The sequence below is a fragment of the Geotrypetes seraphini genome, chromosome 1 (genome assembly GCF_902459505.1).
Source record: "Geotrypetes seraphini chromosome 1, aGeoSer1.1, whole genome shotgun sequence".
NCBI lineage: Eukaryota > Metazoa > Chordata > Amphibia > Gymnophiona > Dermophiidae > Geotrypetes > Geotrypetes seraphini.
In genome coordinates this window covers 112849783-112868928 of record NC_047084.1, presented here as the reverse complement: position 1 = coordinate 112868928, position 19146 = coordinate 112849783, and the positions used below count along the sequence as shown (strand labels likewise).

General features: G+C 46.7%; 1 protein-coding gene across 10 annotated transcripts in view; it reads left to right on the top strand.

Annotated features, from left to right (window-relative positions):
• LOC117356551 (phospholipid-transporting ATPase ID-like) overlaps nucleotides 1-18572 on the top strand; it is a 209143-nt gene extending 190571 nt beyond the window's left edge. For all 10 annotated transcript variants that reach the window (XM_033935931.1, XM_033935912.1, XM_033935903.1 and 7 more), the window contains 4 exons: nucleotides 871-1116; nucleotides 6792-6930; nucleotides 13157-13287; nucleotides 17077-18572. In XM_033935931.1, coding sequence (XP_033791822.1) covers nucleotides 871-1116; nucleotides 6792-6930; nucleotides 13157-13287; nucleotides 17077-17340 — 780 coding nt within the window. In that variant the 3' untranslated portion in view covers nucleotides 17341-18572. The remainder of the gene's footprint in view (nucleotides 1-870; nucleotides 1117-6791; nucleotides 6931-13156; nucleotides 13288-17076) is intronic.
• The last annotated feature ends 574 nt before the right edge of the window (nucleotides 18573-19146 follow it).

The following is a 19146-nucleotide window of genomic DNA, read 5'->3' as shown; positions in this document are numbered from 1 at the left end:
TACCCTCACGTGAGGGCCTGGTCCCAGCCAAGGTTCCAGTGAATTTGTCCCCATTCCCATCCTCAAGGATAACAATGAGAAACCATCCCATTTCAAGCTTTAGTATTTATCTCAGGCTCAGTCCTTCTACACCAGCATTCTTCAAAGCAAGGCTTGAGGGTCAATGGCTGGAAATCATCCCGTGTAACTTCGAGTGTCCCCTAGTCTTTGCAAATCTTGTACAAGTGGATCGATTTTTTGCTCTGTCAAAAATGACAAAGACTAGGGGACACTCGATGAAGTTACAGGGAAATACTTTTAAAACCAATAAGAGGAAATTTTTTTTCACTCAGAGAATAGTTAAGCTCTGGAACACATTGCCAGAGGATGTGGTAAGAGCGGATAGCGTAGCTGGTTTTAAGAAAGGTTTGGACAAGTTCCTGGAGGAAAAGTCCATAGTCTGTTATTGAGAAAGACATGGGGGAAGCCACTGCTTGCCCTGGATCAGCAACATGGAATATTGCTACACCTTGGGTTTTGACCAGGTACTAGTGACCTAGATTGGCCACTGTGAGAACGGGCTACTGGACCATTGGTCTGACCCAGTAAGGCTATTGTTATGTTCTTATGTTCATAAATATATGAGGCCAGACTTGCCTTTTGGATATGGGAGCAAGCAGGGAGTCAGCACTGCAATAATGCATGGAGGTGGGGGGGGGGGGTTTCCATGTCATGCGGCCAGGTTGAGCTTCAGTGGATTAAAGGTCCCTCTCGTCACAGGGACACGGAAAGTACACGTTTGTGCCTGCAGTAGGCCGTAGCCTGACCTTGATGGCCCAGGGCTCCCTGGTAACCCCACTTGACATTCCTCCTTCTCTGGCTTCTCCTCAGGATGTAGATGACCACTGGAGTATGGAGCACCCACTGCTGTATGAGCCAGGCCAGATGAATCGCTACTTCAACAAGAAGGAGTTTGTGAAGTGCGTCATCCATGGCATCTACAGTTCCCTCATCCTCTTCTTCGTCCCATATGGCGCTATGTACGATGCAGTCAGGGACGATGCTAAAGCCATTTCCGACTACCAGTCCTTCGCTCTGATGGCCCAGACCTGCCTACTCCTGGTTGTATCCATTCAGGTATGGTGCCTGTGTTCCTACTGTACTAATTGCGTGGGGAGGGGGGGGGGGGCGTCTCTTGGGAGGATTCTAGGCTATCTCAGGTTCAAACCTCAGCAGAGTATTGGTAAATTTGATTGTGTTAATTTTTTTTCCCTTCACTTTTTTATTTTCATTTTCCTATTTATTTGATCTCAATTATGCTTTTATTTTTACTCTTTTGAAATGTACCTTCCTCTATAATAAAACCCCAAGCGCACATGCGCGCTTACGAGGCCATGATCCCTGCCACCGTGATGTGTGCCTCCATGGCCGCATTCCATTTGCGGCACATGGGGCAGCTTGTGGTGTGTGCGCCAACTTGGTGCGCGTGCAGTGGATTGAGCGGCGGTTTGTTTCAGCAACGGAGGAGGGTGTCGTGCGGCTGCTGGTAAAAATTCTACTATTGCTGCACAGGGAAGTGGAGGGGGAGAGGGAAAGGGGACTGCTTTGGGGGGAGGGGTATGAGGGGTGTGCTGGGGGGGAGACAGAAGGGGGCCACGGAGAGACAGGCAGGCAGGGCGCAACAGAGAAATACAGGCAGGGAGCTAGGGAGAGAGACAGACAGAAAGAATGACAGACAGACAGACAGGGGGCCAGAGAGACAGACAGAAAGAAAGACAAAGCGTCCAAGGAGAGAGAGACAAAGAAAAAAAGAAGACAGACAGCGGCCAAGGAGAGAGAGAGAAATTAAAAAAAAAAAAAAACCAGACAGAAAGACAGCGGCCAAGGAGAGAGAGAAAGAGAGAAAGAAAAAAAAACAAACCAGACAGAAAGACAGCGGCCAAGGAGAGATAGACAAAGAAAAAAAGACAGACAGACAGAAAGCGGCCAAGGAGAGAGAGAGAGAGACAAAAAAAGAAAGGCAGACAGCGGCCAAGAAGAGAGAGAGAAAGAAAGACAGACAGACACATCTATTCTACCACCTGTTAATGTAACGGGCTTAAAGACTAGTATAATTATATAGTTTTATCCAGGTGCTTTAGCTAGATTTGAGCCTGTTGGACAGATTGGGAAGCTTCCAAGCACCTAATATTAGATATTTAATTGTTTGTTAACCACCTTGATTTGACTATAATTGTTAAGAAATGCGATATTTTTCGGTCTATAAGACGCACCTGACCATAAGACACACCTTCATGTAGAGGAGGAAAAAACCAAGAAAAAAATATTTGGTTCAGAATTTTTTTTCTTGGTTTTTCCTCCTCTACATGTAGGTGCATCTGGTACTGGGAAGCCCAAAGCAGCCCGCAACCCCCCCCCCCCCACGGTACCTTTTTTAAAGTGGTGGTGGTCCAGCGTGGTCTCCTGCTGGACGGCTGACTTTCTCGTTGCAGAGCGGTGCACATCGCAGGAGTTCAACCTTTGCGCTTCCTGCTTGGTTCCGCACCTCTGCGTGATTGGCTGCAGTCAGAAGGAAGTGTTGCTCTGCAACCAGAAAGGCAGCCGTCCAGCAGGAGACTGCGCTGGACCACCGCCAGTTAAAAAAAGGTACCGGGGAGTGTGGGGGGGGGGAGGTTTATTCACTCCATAAGATGCACCCACTTTTCCACCCCCTTTTTGGAGATGGAAAAAGTGTGTCTTATGGAGTGAAAAATACGGTAAATAAAACACCCAACCATGGAAAGTGATGAAGCAATCTGATCATGCCCTGAAAATTCAGGGTGATATGTGCATGTGTGAGTAAAAGAGACTACTTTCTTGAAACTTATTGTATTTTTCGCTCCATAAGATGCACCTGACCATAAGGCGCACCCTAGATTTAGAGGATGAAAACAAGAAAAAAAAAAAAAACATTCTGAACCAAATTGTGTACTAATATATACTAGGCTCTGCACCCAGCCTCCCTTCCCTGCCAGGCCCTGTACCCTGTCCCACTGCCCTGTAACCTGCACTCCAGTACCTTTTTTAATCCCCCCGTCCCGTCCCTTTTTTATGGTAGAACAATTTTTATTGGTTTCCAAAATAAATTACAAACAGGGCATAGTCCAAAACAGAAACAAATCCCATACAAACCTGGAACAATAATCAAGAATACCATGGCATGAACCCCCTCCTAGAGCAGGGAGCAACCTCCAGTATGCAGAACAATGAAACAACAACAATAAAAACCCCAGCTATATAATGGACCACTGCCCACTGCAGTCAGAGCATACATACAAACAAAGTGAAAGATATAGTGGTCCACTGCAAAACTGATATGAAAAGAGAAAAAAAACAATATCACAATTAACCAAACTATAATGCTTCCCACTCCTAACTCACCCAAACCCATCCCAAAGCGTGACCTCAGCGGAAAACTACAGACTCTTGAGCCTTCCGAGATACTGCTCTCACATTTCCAAGAAACGGGAGGACAAGTAATCCCCAACCCAGATTGAACAGAGAAGAGAATAACCCCCCCCCCAAAAAAAAACCCCCCCACCTCCCCTGTCTCTTTTTTAAACACCCTCACCACACACACACCCCAACCCTTCTCATTCCTATTCAAATGTCTTCCATTCCCTGGTGGTCCAGTGGTGCATCGGCCGGCAGGCGTGAGCCCTCCGTCTGCCTGTTTGGGCCCGCACCCCCTTAAATGTCTCCCATTGCCTGGTGGTGGTCCAGTGGTGCATCGGCCGGCAGGCGTGAGCCCTCCGTCTGCCTGTTTGGGCCCGCACCCCCTTAAATGTCTCCCATTGCCTGGTGGTGGTCCAGTGGTGCATCGGCCGGCAGGCGTGAGCCCTCCGTCTGCCTGTTTGGGCCCGCACCGCTTCGTCCCGTCCCGCACCCCCTTAAATGTCTCCCATTGCCTGGTGGTGGTCCAGTGGTGCATCGGCCGGCAGGCGTGAGCCCTCCGTCTGCCTGTTTGGGCCCGCACCCCCTTAAATGTCTCCCATTGCCTGGTGGTGGTCCAGTGGTGCATCGGCCGGCAGGCGTGAGCCCTCCGTCTGCCTGTTTGGGCCCGCACCCCCTTAAATGTCTCCCATTGCCTGGTGGTGGTCCAGTGGTGCATCGGCCGGCAGGCGTGAGCCCTCCGTCTGCCTGTTTGGGCCCGCACCCCCTTAAATGTCTCCCATTGCCTGGTGGTGGTCCAGTGGTGCATCGGCCGGCAGGCGTGAGCCCTCCGTCTGCCTGTTTGGGCCCGCACCCCCTTAAATGTCTCCCATTGCCTGGTGGTGGTCCAGTGGTGCATCGGCCGGCAGGCGTGAGCCCTCCGTCTGCCTGTTTGGGCCCGCACCGCTTCGTCCCGTCCCGCACCCCCTTAAATGTCTCCCATTGCCTGGTGGTGGTCCAGTGGTGCATCGGCCGGCAGGCGTGAGCCCTCCGTCTGCCTGTTTGGGCCCGCACCCCCTTAAATGTCTCCCATTGCCTGGTGGTGGTCCAGTGGTGCATCGGCCGGCAGGCGTGAGCCCTCCGTCTGCCTGTTTGGGCCCGCACCCCCTTAAATGTCTCCCATTGCCTGGTGGTGGTCCAGTGGTGCATCGGCCGGCAGGCGTGAGCCCTCCGTCTGCCTGTTTGGGCCCGCACCGCCTCGTCCCGTCCCGCACCCCCTTAAATGTCTCCCATTGCCTGGTGGTGGTCCAGTGGTGTGTCGGCCGGCAGGTGCAAGCTTTCCGCCCGCCTGCCTGGGCCGGCGCCGCTTTCTGAATGGTGCCTTCAGTTCTCGCAAGACATTTAAGGGAAGACATTTAAGGGGGTGCGGGATGAGGCGGCGCGGGCCCAGGCAGGCGGGCGGAAGGCTCGCACCTGCCAGCCAATGCACCGCTGGTCCACCAGGCAATGGGGGACATTTGAAGAGGTAAGGGACAGGACGGGACGGGGTGTTTTAAAACGGGGCGGGGGTTAAAAAAGGTACTGGGGTGCTTTAAAATGGACCAACAGGGGGTTGGGGGTTTTAAAAATTTGTATCTTCGCTGCATAAGATGCACCAACATTTCCACCCACTTTTGGGTGGAAAAAAGTGCGTCTTATGGAGCGAAAAATACGGTAGCTTGTAACAGCCATGTAACCACAAACTCTCTGTTTATGCCTTTTAAGGAATGTGTTTTGATAGCTGTTGGGAAAAATATAGAGAATTTATAGCAATGACATGTAATCTGTGCCAGCTCAAAATGCTACGGTGCCCCAAACCCACTTTTGGTTTAGTGCTCGTACCCACACCCCAGGCCTGCCCCCCCCCCCCCAGGCCAGTTCTGTCCTCTGACGCCACTGCCAAATCCCGACAGGATGCGACTTCATAGGCCAGATGTCGTGAGGAGGGAGGACCAACATCAATTTCAAGCAGCATTACGTAGATGTTCTTCAAGTTCCAATGTGATGATATTCTTGTTCTTTTCAAAAGCGGTCCACAATGCTAACCGTGGCCACTAAAAGTGTCTTAAGTGTCCTTCTAATCAGGTGACTCAAATCTTAATCCAGTGATACCCCATGTGCAACGAGAAAAAGATTTCCACAAAACATTCATCAATCCAACGATAAATCCAGTCAAACGTTTTTGAATCCAGCTCCAACGGATGACTCCTCGACTCTGGCTTCTTCAGGGGGAGCCTAATCTTCATGCAATCTGTATACTTTGGAGGAAAGGCAGGAAAGGGGAGATATAATGGAGACATTTAAATACCTACGTGAAATAAATGCACTTGAGTCGAGTCTCTTTCATTTGAAAGGAAACTCTGCAATGAGAGGGCATAGGATGAAGTTAAGAAGTGATAGGTTCAAGAGTAATCTGAGGAAATACTCTTTTACGGAAAGGGTGGTAGATGCGTGGAACAGTCTCCCGGAAGAGGTGGTGGAGACAGAGACTGTGTCTGAATTCAAGAGGGCCTGGGATAGGCACGTGGGATCTCTCGGAGAGAGGAAGAGCTAATGTTTACTGCGGATGGTCAGACTGGATGGGCCATTTGGCCTTTATCTGTCGTCATGTTTCTGTTTCAACTGCATTAAAAATAACAGATTGGATTTAGCAATGTAAAGAGGTGATCTAATGATAACTACCAATTGTAAATTTTTCAAAAAAACTTCTAAGGAGACAAACCGGCAGGAACTAAACTGGGTCGAGGCCACCAGCGTGCCTGACTTTAATAATAAATGGGACACCTACGTAGGATCACTACGAAGGTCGAGTTAAGGAGTTGGGTCATTAGCACACAGACTAAATTGGATGGGTCAGTAGAGTAGGCAGACTTGATGGGCTATAGCCCTTTTCTGCCGTCATCTTTCTATGTTTCTATGAACTCAAAGCTCAAAGTACCCCGTCCTGCTATTGCGCAGTGTCAGTGGATTAAAACTGAGAAAGTGATTTGCTGCAGAGCTAAGATTAGCACTTACTCCTCAACCTCTGTTATCTCCTGTTTTCTGGGCACTAAACTTGCAAATTCACAAAATCCTTTCTGTATCACATAAAACAGGGGTCAGAAGTTTAACCACGTTGCATAGTTTCCCGTGGCAGGGTATTAAACATCTCCCAAACCGTATTTGATCCCTCCAGTTCGTTGAATCAGATATAAACCCAGCTAAACCCGCATGGACTCTGGTCTACAGCTGTCTTTGCCAAGCCTAGATCAAGTCTTCTCCAGTCTAAAACTCTTCCAGTCTAGATCAGAAATGAAATTATCCTATTGAAGTTATCTTACACTGCTGATAACATACTGTCGTCCCTTCCTTCCTCTTTCCAGATTGGCCTGGATACATCCTACTGGACTGCAATCAACCATTTCTTCATCTGGGGCAGCTTGGCAGTCTACTTTGCTATCACCTTCACCATGTACAGCGATGGCCTGTATCTGATCTTCACAGCATTCTTCCCCTTCATTGGTAAGTACCAGGCCCACCCACAGCTCGCCTGACATGCACAAACAAGATAAGTGAGGGTAAAAGAGTACATTTATTTGGGGATGGAATCAGGAGCTGCCGATAGAGGAGAAGGATACAGAAAAGAGAGACTTACCCGATAAATGGAATTTGCAGGGCGGAGTATAGGGAAAGATATGAGAGGAGAGATACCGAGAAGCTGCAGAGTGAAAGCGCTTGAAGGGGAGTTTGAACTGTATGCAGAAATGGACAAGCAGTCAGTGGAGTAAGTTGAGGAGAGGGGTAATATGAGCATAACGACACTGGCAGAATACGAGGCGTGTGGCAGAATTCTGAATAGATTGAAGAGGAGAGAGATGGCTGGGCAGAAGACCATTGAGAAGCCAGTTGAAGTAGTCCAGGCGAGAGGTGGCAAGAGCGTGGCAGAGGGTCTTGGCAGTGTGCTCAGAAAGGAAAGGTCAAGTTTTGGCGGTCTGTTGGATATGCAAAGAGAAGGAACGCGATGAGTCAAAGATGACCCCAAGGTTGTGAGCCGACAAGGCAAAGAGGAGGAGAGTGTTATCCACTGAAATCGAGAATGGAGGAAGAGGAGAAGTGGGTTTAGGAAGAAAGATAAGGAGTTCAGTCTTGGCCATGTTTGATTTTAGATGGTGGCAAGACATCCAAGTAGCAATGTTAGACAAGCAGTCTGAGACTCCTGGATTCCTGTCGAAATTTCAGGTGTAGAGAGGTAGATTTGCGAGTCACCAGCATAGAGGTGATACTGGAAGCTGTGGGAGGAGATTACAGCACCAAGGGGAAAAGAAGTCCCTGGATGGATCCCTGACCCATAGCGAAATGGCTGCGGAGGAGGAGCCTCCAGAGTTTACGCTAAAAGTGTGATGGGAAAGACAGGAAGCAAGGCATGAGATAACAGAGACCTGAAACCCAAACAAGGACAGCGTATCAATGAATGTGTCAAATGCCACAGATAGATCAAAAAAGATGAGGATGGAGTAGAGGCCTTTGGATTTGGCCAGGAGCAGGTAGAGAGCAAAAACTCAATTGAAGCGGCTCGAGGATACCTCAAGATGAAAGAAAGTCAAGTCATAGAAACATAGAAACATAGATGACGGCAGAAAAGGGCTACAGCCCATCAAGTCTGCCCACTCTGCTTACCCACCCCCTGTCTATGCCCTAATGACCCAATTTCCTTATTTTGACCCTCGTAGGGATCCCACATGGGTATCCCATTTATTCTTAAAGTCTGGCATGCTGTCTGCCTCGATCACCTGCACTGGAAGCTTGTTCCAATGATCAACCACTCTCTCTGTGAAGAAATACTTTCTGGTGTCGCCATGAAATTTTCCGCCCCTGAGTTTGAGCGGGTGCCCTCTTGTGGCCGAGGGTCCCTTGAGAAAGAAAACATCATCTTCCACTTCGACACGTCCCGTGAGGTACTTAAATGTTTCGATCATGTCTCCCCTCTCCCTACGTTCCTCAAGAGTGTAGAGCTGCAATTTGTTCAGTCACTCTTCGTACGAGAGACCCTTGAGCCCCGAGATCATCCTGGTGGCCGTCCGTTGAACCGATTCAATTCTGCGCACATCTTTACTGTAATGTGGCCTCCAGAATTGCACACAGTACTCCAGATGAGGTCTCACCATGGCCCTGTACAACGGCATTATGACTTCAGGCTTTCGGCTGACGAAACTTCTATTGATACAACCCAATATCTGCCTTGCCTTAGATGAAGCCTTCTCCACTTGATTGGCAGTTTTCATGTCTGCACTGATGATTACTCCTAAATCTCGTTCTACTGAAGTCCTAGTTAAAGTTTCTCCGTTCAAGAAGTACGTCCTGCATGGATTTCCGCTTCCGAGGTGCATGACCTTACATTTCTTAGCATTGAAGCCTAGCTGCCAGGTTGAGGACCAACTTTCCAATGTAAGCAGGTCCTGCGCCATATAATTCTGTAAACTGCATTCACTTACTATATTACATAGTTTGGCGTCATCGGCGAATAGTGTTATTTTACCTTGAAGCCCTTGAGTCAGATCCTCTATGAATATGTTGAAAAGGAGTGGACCCAGGACCGAGCCCTGCGGCACTCCACTGGTCACCTCCGATGTTTTAGAGAGGGTACCATTAACCACCACCCTCTGAAGTCTGCCACTCAGCCAATCATTGACATATGCAGTTAGTGTCTCTCCTAACCCCATCGATTCCATCTTGCTTAGCAGCCTGCGGTGTGGGACATTGTCAAAAGCTTTACTGAAGTCCAGGTACACGACATCCAAAGACTCTCCCAAGTCCAACTTTCTTGTTACCCAGTCAAAGAAGCTGATGAGATTGGATTGGCAGGAACTACCCTTGGTGAATCCATGCTGACTGGGATCCCGAAGATTCCCTTCATTCAAGATCGTGTCCAATTTGCTTTTAATTAGTGTTTCCATGAGTTTGCACACTATTGATGTGAGACTCACCGGTCTATAATTCGCAGCCTCTGCTCTGCAACCCTTTTTATGCAGAGGAACGACATTAGCTAATTTCCAGTCCAGGGGAACTTTCCCCTTACTTAGGGAGAGATTGAATAGCTCAGCCAACGGTTTCGCCAGGACATCGCTCAATTCTCTGAGCATTCTTGGGTGCAAATTGTCTGGTCCCATGGCTTTGTACACCTTGAGTCTTGCCAGTTCACTGTAAACTTCACCTGGTGTGAACTCAAAATTCTGAAACGGGTCTTCTGTGCTTTGTGTTGCCTTCAACTGGGGACCGTGTCCCGGTGCCTCACAGGTGAAGACTGAGCAGAAGTATTCATTCAGTAGTTCGGCTTTATCGGAATCTGCTTCCACGTAACTTCCGTCCGATCTTCTAAGGCGTACTATCTCGCCTGTGTTCCTTTTTCTGTCACTAATATACCTGAAGAAGGATTTGTCCCCCTTTTTAATGTTTTTTGCCAGAATTTCTTCCACTCAAAGTTTTGCCTCCCTAACTGCCATTTTGACCGTTGTAGACCTGGTCCTATATTCTACTTTTGCCTCTCTTTTCTCCGTGCGCTTGTAGGAGAGAAACGCTTTTTTCTTCTCCTTAATGAGGTGCGAGACCATTGGGGTTTATTGTTTCTTTGTCGTTTATTTACTGATTTTATGAAGCGGCTAGTTGCTTCATGTATGGTTGATTTCAGTGTTAACCACTTAGTTTCTACATCATCGGTCTCCGCTTGGTCCTGCAGCATCCGATGGACGAAATCTCCCATGCGTGCGAAGTCTGTGCCCCGGAAATTGAGTACCTTTGTTTTCGTGTTTGATCTAGGGAAGCCTTTCCTAAGGTTGAACCATACTATGTTGTGGTCGCTGTGGCTAGCGTATCTCCTACTGAGACCTCTGAGACGCTTTCCCCGTTGGTGAGTACCAGGTCGAGGATCGCCTAGGCCCTAGTGGGCTCCGTTACCATTTGTTTGAGACGTGCTCCCTTTATGGAGGTTAAGAGCCTCCTGCTACCGCTGGTTGTCGCTGAAAATGAGTTCCAGTCTGCATCAGGCATATTGAAGTCTCCTAGCAGTACAGCTTCTCCTCGTAGAGTGATATTCTCTATGTCTTCAATTAATTCTGCGTCCATGTCTTCCAGTTGTCTTGGGGGTCTGTATACCACACCTAGATACAGGCATTTTTCTCTGCCTCTTGCCAGTGAACAGAATGTTTAAGTAGCTTGGATAAGAAGGGGAGGAAGAAGACGGAGTAATAATTGAAGGGGTAAGTAGGGTCTAGCAAGGGTTTCTGAGGAACATCATAACTACAGTATGTTTGAAGGCATTGGGTACAGTTGCAGTGGAGAGTGATAGGTTGGGGATGACAGTAGGAGAGATGATGACAGTAGACAGGTGGGAATGGTAGTGAGTTTGGAGGAGGAAAGAAAATGTGCCGATTTCTCTTCAGTAATATCAGAGAAGGAAGAAAAGGCGGCAGGGGTCAACGGAGGGTCGGCAGAGTGGACCGGAGGAGGGAGAGGTGAAGATGATTCAGTTGAGAACTTAAGGTCAATCTTATAAACCTTGTCATGGAAGTTCTCAGCCATAGTCAGGGGAGAAAGCTAAGGAGGAGTAAGAGGTGAGGGCACCTTGAGTAGAGAGATGAGCATGACAAGGGCTGAAGCCAAGAAAATCAGTCAAGCAGGTGTAGTCGTCTTGTTTCCCAAGCAAAAGGGTGGATTGGAAAGAGGTCGGCAGAAATTTGAAGTGCACTAAGCCAGCATTAGCGTGGGATTTCATCCAGTGATGTTCCTCAGGTCGGGCACAAGAATGTAAGTAGCGGAACTTAGAGGTCAGCCAGGGCTGGGGTTTGGCACACCTTACAGAACGTGAACTGGAAGGAGTGAGGGTATCAAGAGCAGAATAGAGAATAGTATTATAGGAAGAGACTGCCTCTTTGACAGATTTACATAGCGTAGTGTTTGAGAGGAGGTGGAGGGAGACAGTGGTGGAGAGAGTGCAAGGGTCAATAGCCTAAAGATTCTTGACCGTGTTGGTGAGGATCAGTCATGTCTGGGAGAGGGTGATGAGTTGCGAAGGTTGTGAGACGATGTGCCAGTATTCTAAACATTTTTTTGGTTGGTTTTTTTTTTTTTTTAGTTTTAAACTTTTTGATTGAAAAATTATGCCACATAAATACAGCAAGTTAAACACAGCAGCAAAGAGTAAGAAACCAAATCAAGAACCCCCCCAACATCCCAATATAGAGTTGCACTTTGGTGATGATGTTGTCCCCAGGTCTCTGTGCTTAAAGGGGATTTTACTAGGTAACCTTGCAGGTGGGAGTGACAGAGAAGGTATACTTGCGGGTTACCCTGTAAGAACAGGTAACACCCAGGTATTGGGAACCCTTTGGAGTTGGGCACACTCACAGAGAGAGGTGTCACCCAGAGATTAGGAACTCTTCAAGGACTGGTATAACCAGAGATTGGGAGTGACTTTCGACCGACACCTTACCTTAGAACAATACACAGATTTGTTACTCAGGAAATGTTTCTCAGTTCTTTGGAAACTCCGAAGCATTAAGAAATATTTCGATACAGCTTCCTTTCGTTTGTTAGTTCAGTCATCGATACCGAGTATCCTTGATTATTGTAATATAATCTACCTGGGTGCCTATTAGAAAATCTTCAAAAAACTAAGAGTGGTTCAAAACACTGCTGTCCGACTGATTTTCGGTCTGAAAAAATAGGAGCATGTTACTCCTTATTACCAAAAATTACACTGGCTACCGATTGAGGCTAGAGTTTTATTCAAATTCGCATGTATTTGCTTCAAATCCATCTTCGATATGTCCCCCAGGTTACCTCGTTTCCCATTTCTCTTTAAATCACTCCAATAAGCCCACACGTAGAGTCCAGTTAGTCACATATCCTACGGTCAAATCGTGTCATTTGAAGAGATTTCTCGAGAGAATTCTCTCTTTCCAGGCGGCCAAAATGAACGCCTGGAAAATCATGCCAGGAGTCTCATCTTATTATTATAATTTTTTTTTTTTTTTAACACTATTAAAGACACAATTATTTGACAAATTTGTAACCCAAGCTTCCTAATTGCTTTTTAAATATAACATGTATTGTGTACATTCTAGAAATTGATGTATCTTTTTGAACTGTGAACCACCTAGAACCATACGTGGTCTGGCGGTATATAAGAATAAGAATAAATAAATAAAGAGTTCATACTCAGAGGTTAGGCACACTTAGCAAAACCTGTAGGTCTCATTATTCCTCTTGGATTCTCAGCACTACAAATGATCTTATGATGATCAAGGTCTATACCAGTGAACTCCCTTCCTAAATTAGACCATAAGAATTGCTGCTGCTGGGTCAGACCAGTGGTCCATCATGCCCAGCAATCCGCTCACGCGGCGGCCCTCTGGTCAAAGACCAGCGCCCTAACTGAGACTAGCTCTACCAGCGTACATCCTTGTTCAACAGGTACTTGTCTAACTTTGTCTTGAATCCCTGGAGGGTGTTTTCCCCTACGACAGACTTCAGAAGAGCGTTCCAGTTTTCCACCACTCTCTGGGTGAAGAAGAACTTCCTTACGTTCGTACGGAATCTATCCCCTTTCAACTTTAGAGAGTGTCCTCTCGTTCTCTCTACCTTGGAGAGGGTGAACAACCTGTCCTTATCTACTAAGTCTATCCCCTTCAGTACCTTGAATGTTTCAATCATATCTGAAATGCTAAGTTCTTCTGGATCTGTCTCTTCCCAGGTGCAGCTCGTAACTCCTTAAATCAGCCTAATGTGTGGCTGGCCATCTTCCTTACCACTGTTCTCTGCATCCTGCCTGTGGTAGGCTACCGGTTCCTGAAAGCAGAGCTCAGACCCAGCTTCACCGACAAAGTAAGCAGGAAACTGGTATAATGTCTTGATACATTGGGTGTGGAGTGGTGCCTTAGTGGGGATTGGAGATGCCTTTTTTTGGTACCACAATGCCCCGTTTGGGAGGAGGAGGCCATTTTGGTTGCCATGATGCTCCACTGGGTGCATTGTAGTTCTACTGGGAATGATGAGGCTTTGTTAGGTGTAGTGGTGGCTTGTTGAGAATGGTAAAACTTCATTAGGTGCCTTGAGACCATTTTGGAATGACACTGGAGATGGTGAAGCCTTTTGTAGTGCATGGCAGTCTCATCTATGATGATGATGAAGCCTCATTACATAGTGGCAGAGGATGAGCAACACAACTCATGAAATCTTCCAGGAAGGTTGTTGGGTTTGCACCAGCTATTCAGTGCTGGTTACTCATCCCAACCACTTTCCTGGGCCGACTAAATGGGTCGTGTGGGTCTTTCTCTGCTGTCATTTGTATCACTGCGAGCTTGATACTCAGAAGATTTATATTCTAAACCTTGAGAATTATTCTCCTAAATTGACCTCTTTAGGACTGAGGGCTTAATTTTATACTCAAAATATCAGTAGACTTCTAAGTTTGGGAGCTTAAAATGCGGGTGACAACAGAGGCAGATTTGGAGATGGTGGAAAAAGTTAGACCTGTTCTTTTTAACATTTTTGATGAAGGGCTATCGGATAAGATTTGCCTCTTTGCAGATGATACCAAAATCTGCAATAGAGTAGACACCCCAGATGGTGGGAGGAAAAGTCCATAGTCTGTTATTGAGAAAGACATGGGGGAAGCCTCTGCTTGCCATGGATCGGTAGAATGGAATGTTGCTACTCTTTGGGTTTTGGCCAGGTACTAGTGATCTGAATTGGCCACCATGAGAACAGGCTAGATGGTCCATTGGTCTGACCCAGTAAGGCTCTTCTTATGTTCTTACATGAGCCAAGAATAGGCCAATCAAGCCATTGTAGCATTACTGCTGAGGTTGGCTCTGAGGCTCTGTGGAATGAGGCATTATGACATCACAATCTCAGCTCTGGAATTTTGCGTTCATTGGGGTTCCGGAATCTTGCTATTCTTTGAGATGCTGGAATGTTGCTACTCTTTGGGTTTTGGCCAGGTACTGGGGACCTGGATTGGCCACCGTGAGAACAGGCTACTGGACTTGATGGACCATTGGTCTGACCCAGGAAGCCTATTCTTATGTTCTTAGTTAAATGCGAATATCGACACAACTATGTAAGTGCTGACTCTGCCTTGACTCCGCCCCAGTACCGCCCATAGCCTAGACAGTATCAGCTTAGGTGGTTATACTGGATATTCAGTGGGTGCTGTCTGATTAAGTGCCACTGTGGCGTAATCGCCCACCCAAAATCTCATGTCTCTTACTGTGGCTAGTGGGGATTCCAAAGCCACACAATCCAAAGACCTCCTCCCCGCTGAAGGAATTTACATGTTGGGCAGCCGCTGGCACTGTCCCGGAGCTGCCACTGTTCCCGGCTGCAGGCCACTCCCTGCCTTGCGCAGGCCCAGTTTTCACTCTTGCACAGAACTTAGCATATGTGCACAGAAGCTGGTGACTGGCGTCAGTGGCTCTGGGATAACACCGACGGCCGCCCGATTTGTAAACTCTTTGGCAGGGAGGAGGTCTTTGGCTGACAGGGCTCGGGGATCCCCGCCAGCACAGGTGTACTGATTACTTTGGGGGACGCTGGGCGGGGGGAGGAGCAGAAATTAGATTTGGGTTTACTTTACTTGGGCGGAGGGGTGGAGATGAAATTTTTGGCTCACCCTCTTTGCTCTCGGGCACACTCTAATTCAGCTGCCCAGCTACGCCACTGGATAGCACAGGCGATTTAACTAGTCAGTAGCAGTTCCTGTTAAATTACTTTGAATATTGACTCCCTTATTGATTGATAAATGCTGTTAGATATTTGTTCCTAGTTTGTTTCAAGTTTCAAATTTCAAGTTTCTTAATATGTTTGATGAATGGCTTATTAAAATTACTAAGCGATGAACAAAATTAAAATAGAGTATAATAAAAGAAACTAACATGTTAACAATATACTTTCATAAAATACAAACGTGAGTGGGGAGGGAAAATGCAAAAGTGACAATTTTCGTTTTGGTAGAAAAATGGAAAAAACCTCATTTAAGAAGTTTAAATATGAAATGCATCTTTAAACAAATAAGATTTTAAAGATTTTTTGAACATTGTGACCTCTTTTTCGTTTCTAATATACTGTGGCAGAGAGTTCCACCATCACAGAAAACGTATCCGATCTTCTTATTCCTATAATTTTCTCAAAGAAGGAACAGAGAGGAGATTTTGGCCAGATGAACGAAGTGGGCGTTGAGTACTGTGTGGTATTAATAATCTAGATATAAATTGGGGTTCGTTGAATGCTAGAGTTTTAAATATAAGCAACATTATTTTAAAAATGATCCTATGGCCAATTGGAAGCCAATTGAAAGGGGACAGGTTTAGAACAAATGCTAGAAAATTCTTTTTTACGCAGAGGGTGGTGGACACATGGAACGCGCTTCCGGAGGAAGTGATAGGCCAGAACTCTGTACAGGGATTCAAGAAGGGTTTGGATAGGTTCCTGGAGGATAAAGGGATAGAGGGGTACAGATAGAACTTGAGGTAGGTTATAGAAGTGGTCAGAAACCACTTCACAGGTCGCGGACCTGATGGGCCGCCGCGGGAGCGGACCGCTGGGCAAGATGGACCTCGGTCTGACCCAGTGGAGGCAACTTCTTATGTTCTTCTTATGTTCTTATGTTCTTAATGGGCATCTATCGATAATGGTGAAACATGGTCATATTTCCTAGCATTGTATATTAATTTGATTGCCGTGTTTTGTATTAACTGAAGTCTCCTTTTTTCTTTTTGAGAAATATTGAGAAGAAGAGCGTTGCAATAGTCAAGTTTTGCTATAATTAGAGAGTGAATTAGTATTTTGATCGAATTTGAGCTCAGAAATTTGGCAATTGATCGGATCAATCGTAACTTAAAAAAGCAATTTTTGACAGTAAGAGAAATATGTTCGTGATAATGTAGCCTATCATCAATGATTACTCCAAGGATTTTAACAGAGGAGACTAGGTTTAATGGAGTCTTCAAGTTTAGAACCCTGAGGTAATGTTACCATATTTTCTATGGGACAAATGAGGACACGTGACCCCGCCTCCAGCCCCACCCCATTCCACTCCAGCCCCGCCCCTTTTCTTCCTGGACCTCGAGTCCACATCTGGAAGGCCTCGGAGCATGAATGAAGGTGAAACGATGATGTCACATGCATGCACGCATGTATGTGATGTCATCGCATCACATCCGCCCATGCTTGGAGGCCCTCCAGACGTGGCCCCTGGCTCTGGCAGAACCAGGGCCGTCCAAAATCTGGACAAAGTGCCGGGTTTCCCAATTCCATCTGGACACCCAGACAGTCCTCTAAAAAGAGGACATAGTCCGGGTAAATCCAGCCATCTGGTAGCCCTACCTTGAAGTGAGCTGTAACTATGCCGTTCTGTGTTACTTTTTGACTCAGGAAAAGAGAGAGATTTGGTTTGAAAATTCACAAATTCCAGCAATTGACATCCGTAGAGGATCCTCGAGTTTCCGTACTTCCTGAATCAGGGGGTGGGTCATTAGAGTGGGGGGTGGGTCACTAGAGTGGGCAGACTAGAGGGGCCGTGGCCCTTTTCTGCTGTCATTTTCTATGTTTCTATGTTCATGCTTGTCAACTGTATTTCATTACACGCTCAGATAATCTGTCTTTCACTACCAGGTCCTCCGCAAGATACGAGAGACCAAGAGGAGGCCACCCCCTCCCCCAAGCAGGATACGCCTGCGGCGCACCAGCTCCCGGCGCTCCGGCTATGCCTTCTCACACCAGCAGGGCTATGGGGACCTTATCATGTCTGGCAGGACCTTTCGCGCCAAGTCTCCCTTTGCTTCAACAGGGACATTTTCACCCAACGAGAAGAGCAAGAACACAAGAGGAGAGAAGAAAGGGCGAGAGGAAGGCCAGTTGTCTGGGCAGCACTATTGAGAGACTCTTCATGGACTTTTGTTGTGCCGTTGGGCTTTATGCAAGATGTGGCGTTCAGGCCTTGTCTTTTCGCCTACACATGGGGTGTATCTTACTTTTGGCACATGGACCACATTGTGATACTCACAACTCCGAGAGAGGATGCAGAAGGAACTCTTCGCGTTCTTACATTTCGATTCTTGATAACGGACCACAACTAGGGAACAATTAACAGCTCAATGCCAAATCTAGAACTGATTTTGCAGAATTACTTGAAAGCTACAGTGAATGTGGCCACATAAACCATTTCATTGCCATATTCAGAGCCAAAGATGCCAAAACATGTATTCAGTGTATATAGGAAACACATTGAATATAGGAAACACATTGAGTTCGGAGGGGCTTTGGGATCACTAGAGGGAGAAGCCACGTTTGCACAGCCCTTCCGTCATTGAAGAATATTGACTCTGTATCAGAAAGGCACTGCCAGGATGTATGGCTTAGGTAGCCCCACCCTAAAATATCCCCACTGGATGCACAGTATTAATACTGCTGGAAATACCACCAGAAATGGCCCGAAGCGAAGCCTGTGGTTTTTCCCTGTTGCATCCACTGATTTTCTTCTCTAACGACAGGAGGACTACAAGTCCCAGCATGCCCCGGGAATAAAACCAGGACTAGCTCCTATGTGTTGCTAGAATGGATTAGTGACCCACTGGTGGTGAGGAAAAGAAAGCTTGGTTACCCTAACATGACTGTTTAGAGATATTTTTTTTTTTTTTAATGTGTTTTGCTTATGTGAGTGCTGGATAGAAAAGCAGGGAAAGGACCAGGCCGGATGGCAGCTCTACTTTGCCCATTTTTCCAGAGAAAGAGTGAGCTGCTCCATACAAAAGCACACACAACACTTGCTTATATTCCCTGCTTTTCTTAGAGAAATCAGAATGACAAGTCTTTCCCTTAGGGATCTCCATTTGTTTTAAAACATGCCAAAAGGTGACCAATGAATTCTTTTGCTTCAAATGAACCAAATGACCACATAATCTGAAAAGCATTCATTTTTGGATCTGGAATAGTTTATGGGGCCAAGAAAAACACCTTTTTCTCTGCTCTACTGCCAGTACTACTTAGCATTTCTATAGCGCTGCTAGATGTACACAGTCCCTGCTCAGTAGAGCTTACAATCTAATTAAACAAACAGGACAAGTAGGGGGTCAGGGAGTTTCTCAGGCATGGGGGCTTCACAAGCAAGCAACCTCAAAAAAGTGGGCTTTTAACATGGATTTGAATCCTGCCAGGGACAGAGCTTGTTATACAGATTCAGGCAGTCTGTTCCAAGCATATGACGTAGCAAGATAGAAGGGATGGAGTCTGGGGTTGGCAGTAGAGGAGAAGGGTACAGATAAGAGAGACTTGCCCGGGAAGGAGAGATAAGAGAGAGAGAACGCACTTGTAAGTCAATAAGAGGAGTTTGAACGTCCTTCCAAATTACTCAATTCCAGGCTGGAGATTTTGGGACAGTCATGGATTTCTGGACACCCCATGGTGGTGCAGTATGTGAATATGTAGACTGTACCACAGAAAGGTGGTATATCAAATGGCATTACCCATACCCATACTTGCAGCACTGACTTCAATGGGCAGAATCGAGCACTACAAATCCCACAATGCTTTGGGATATTAAATCCAAAACTAGGACCGGCCAAAAAGTCTACAGTCTCAAACTGGGTAACTTGGCATCTCTATCATGCAGAACAAAGTCGCTCACTTGCAGAAAAAAAGAGGCAATTCTTACCCAAGGATTCCCAAGTGACTTAGGGGCAGGCA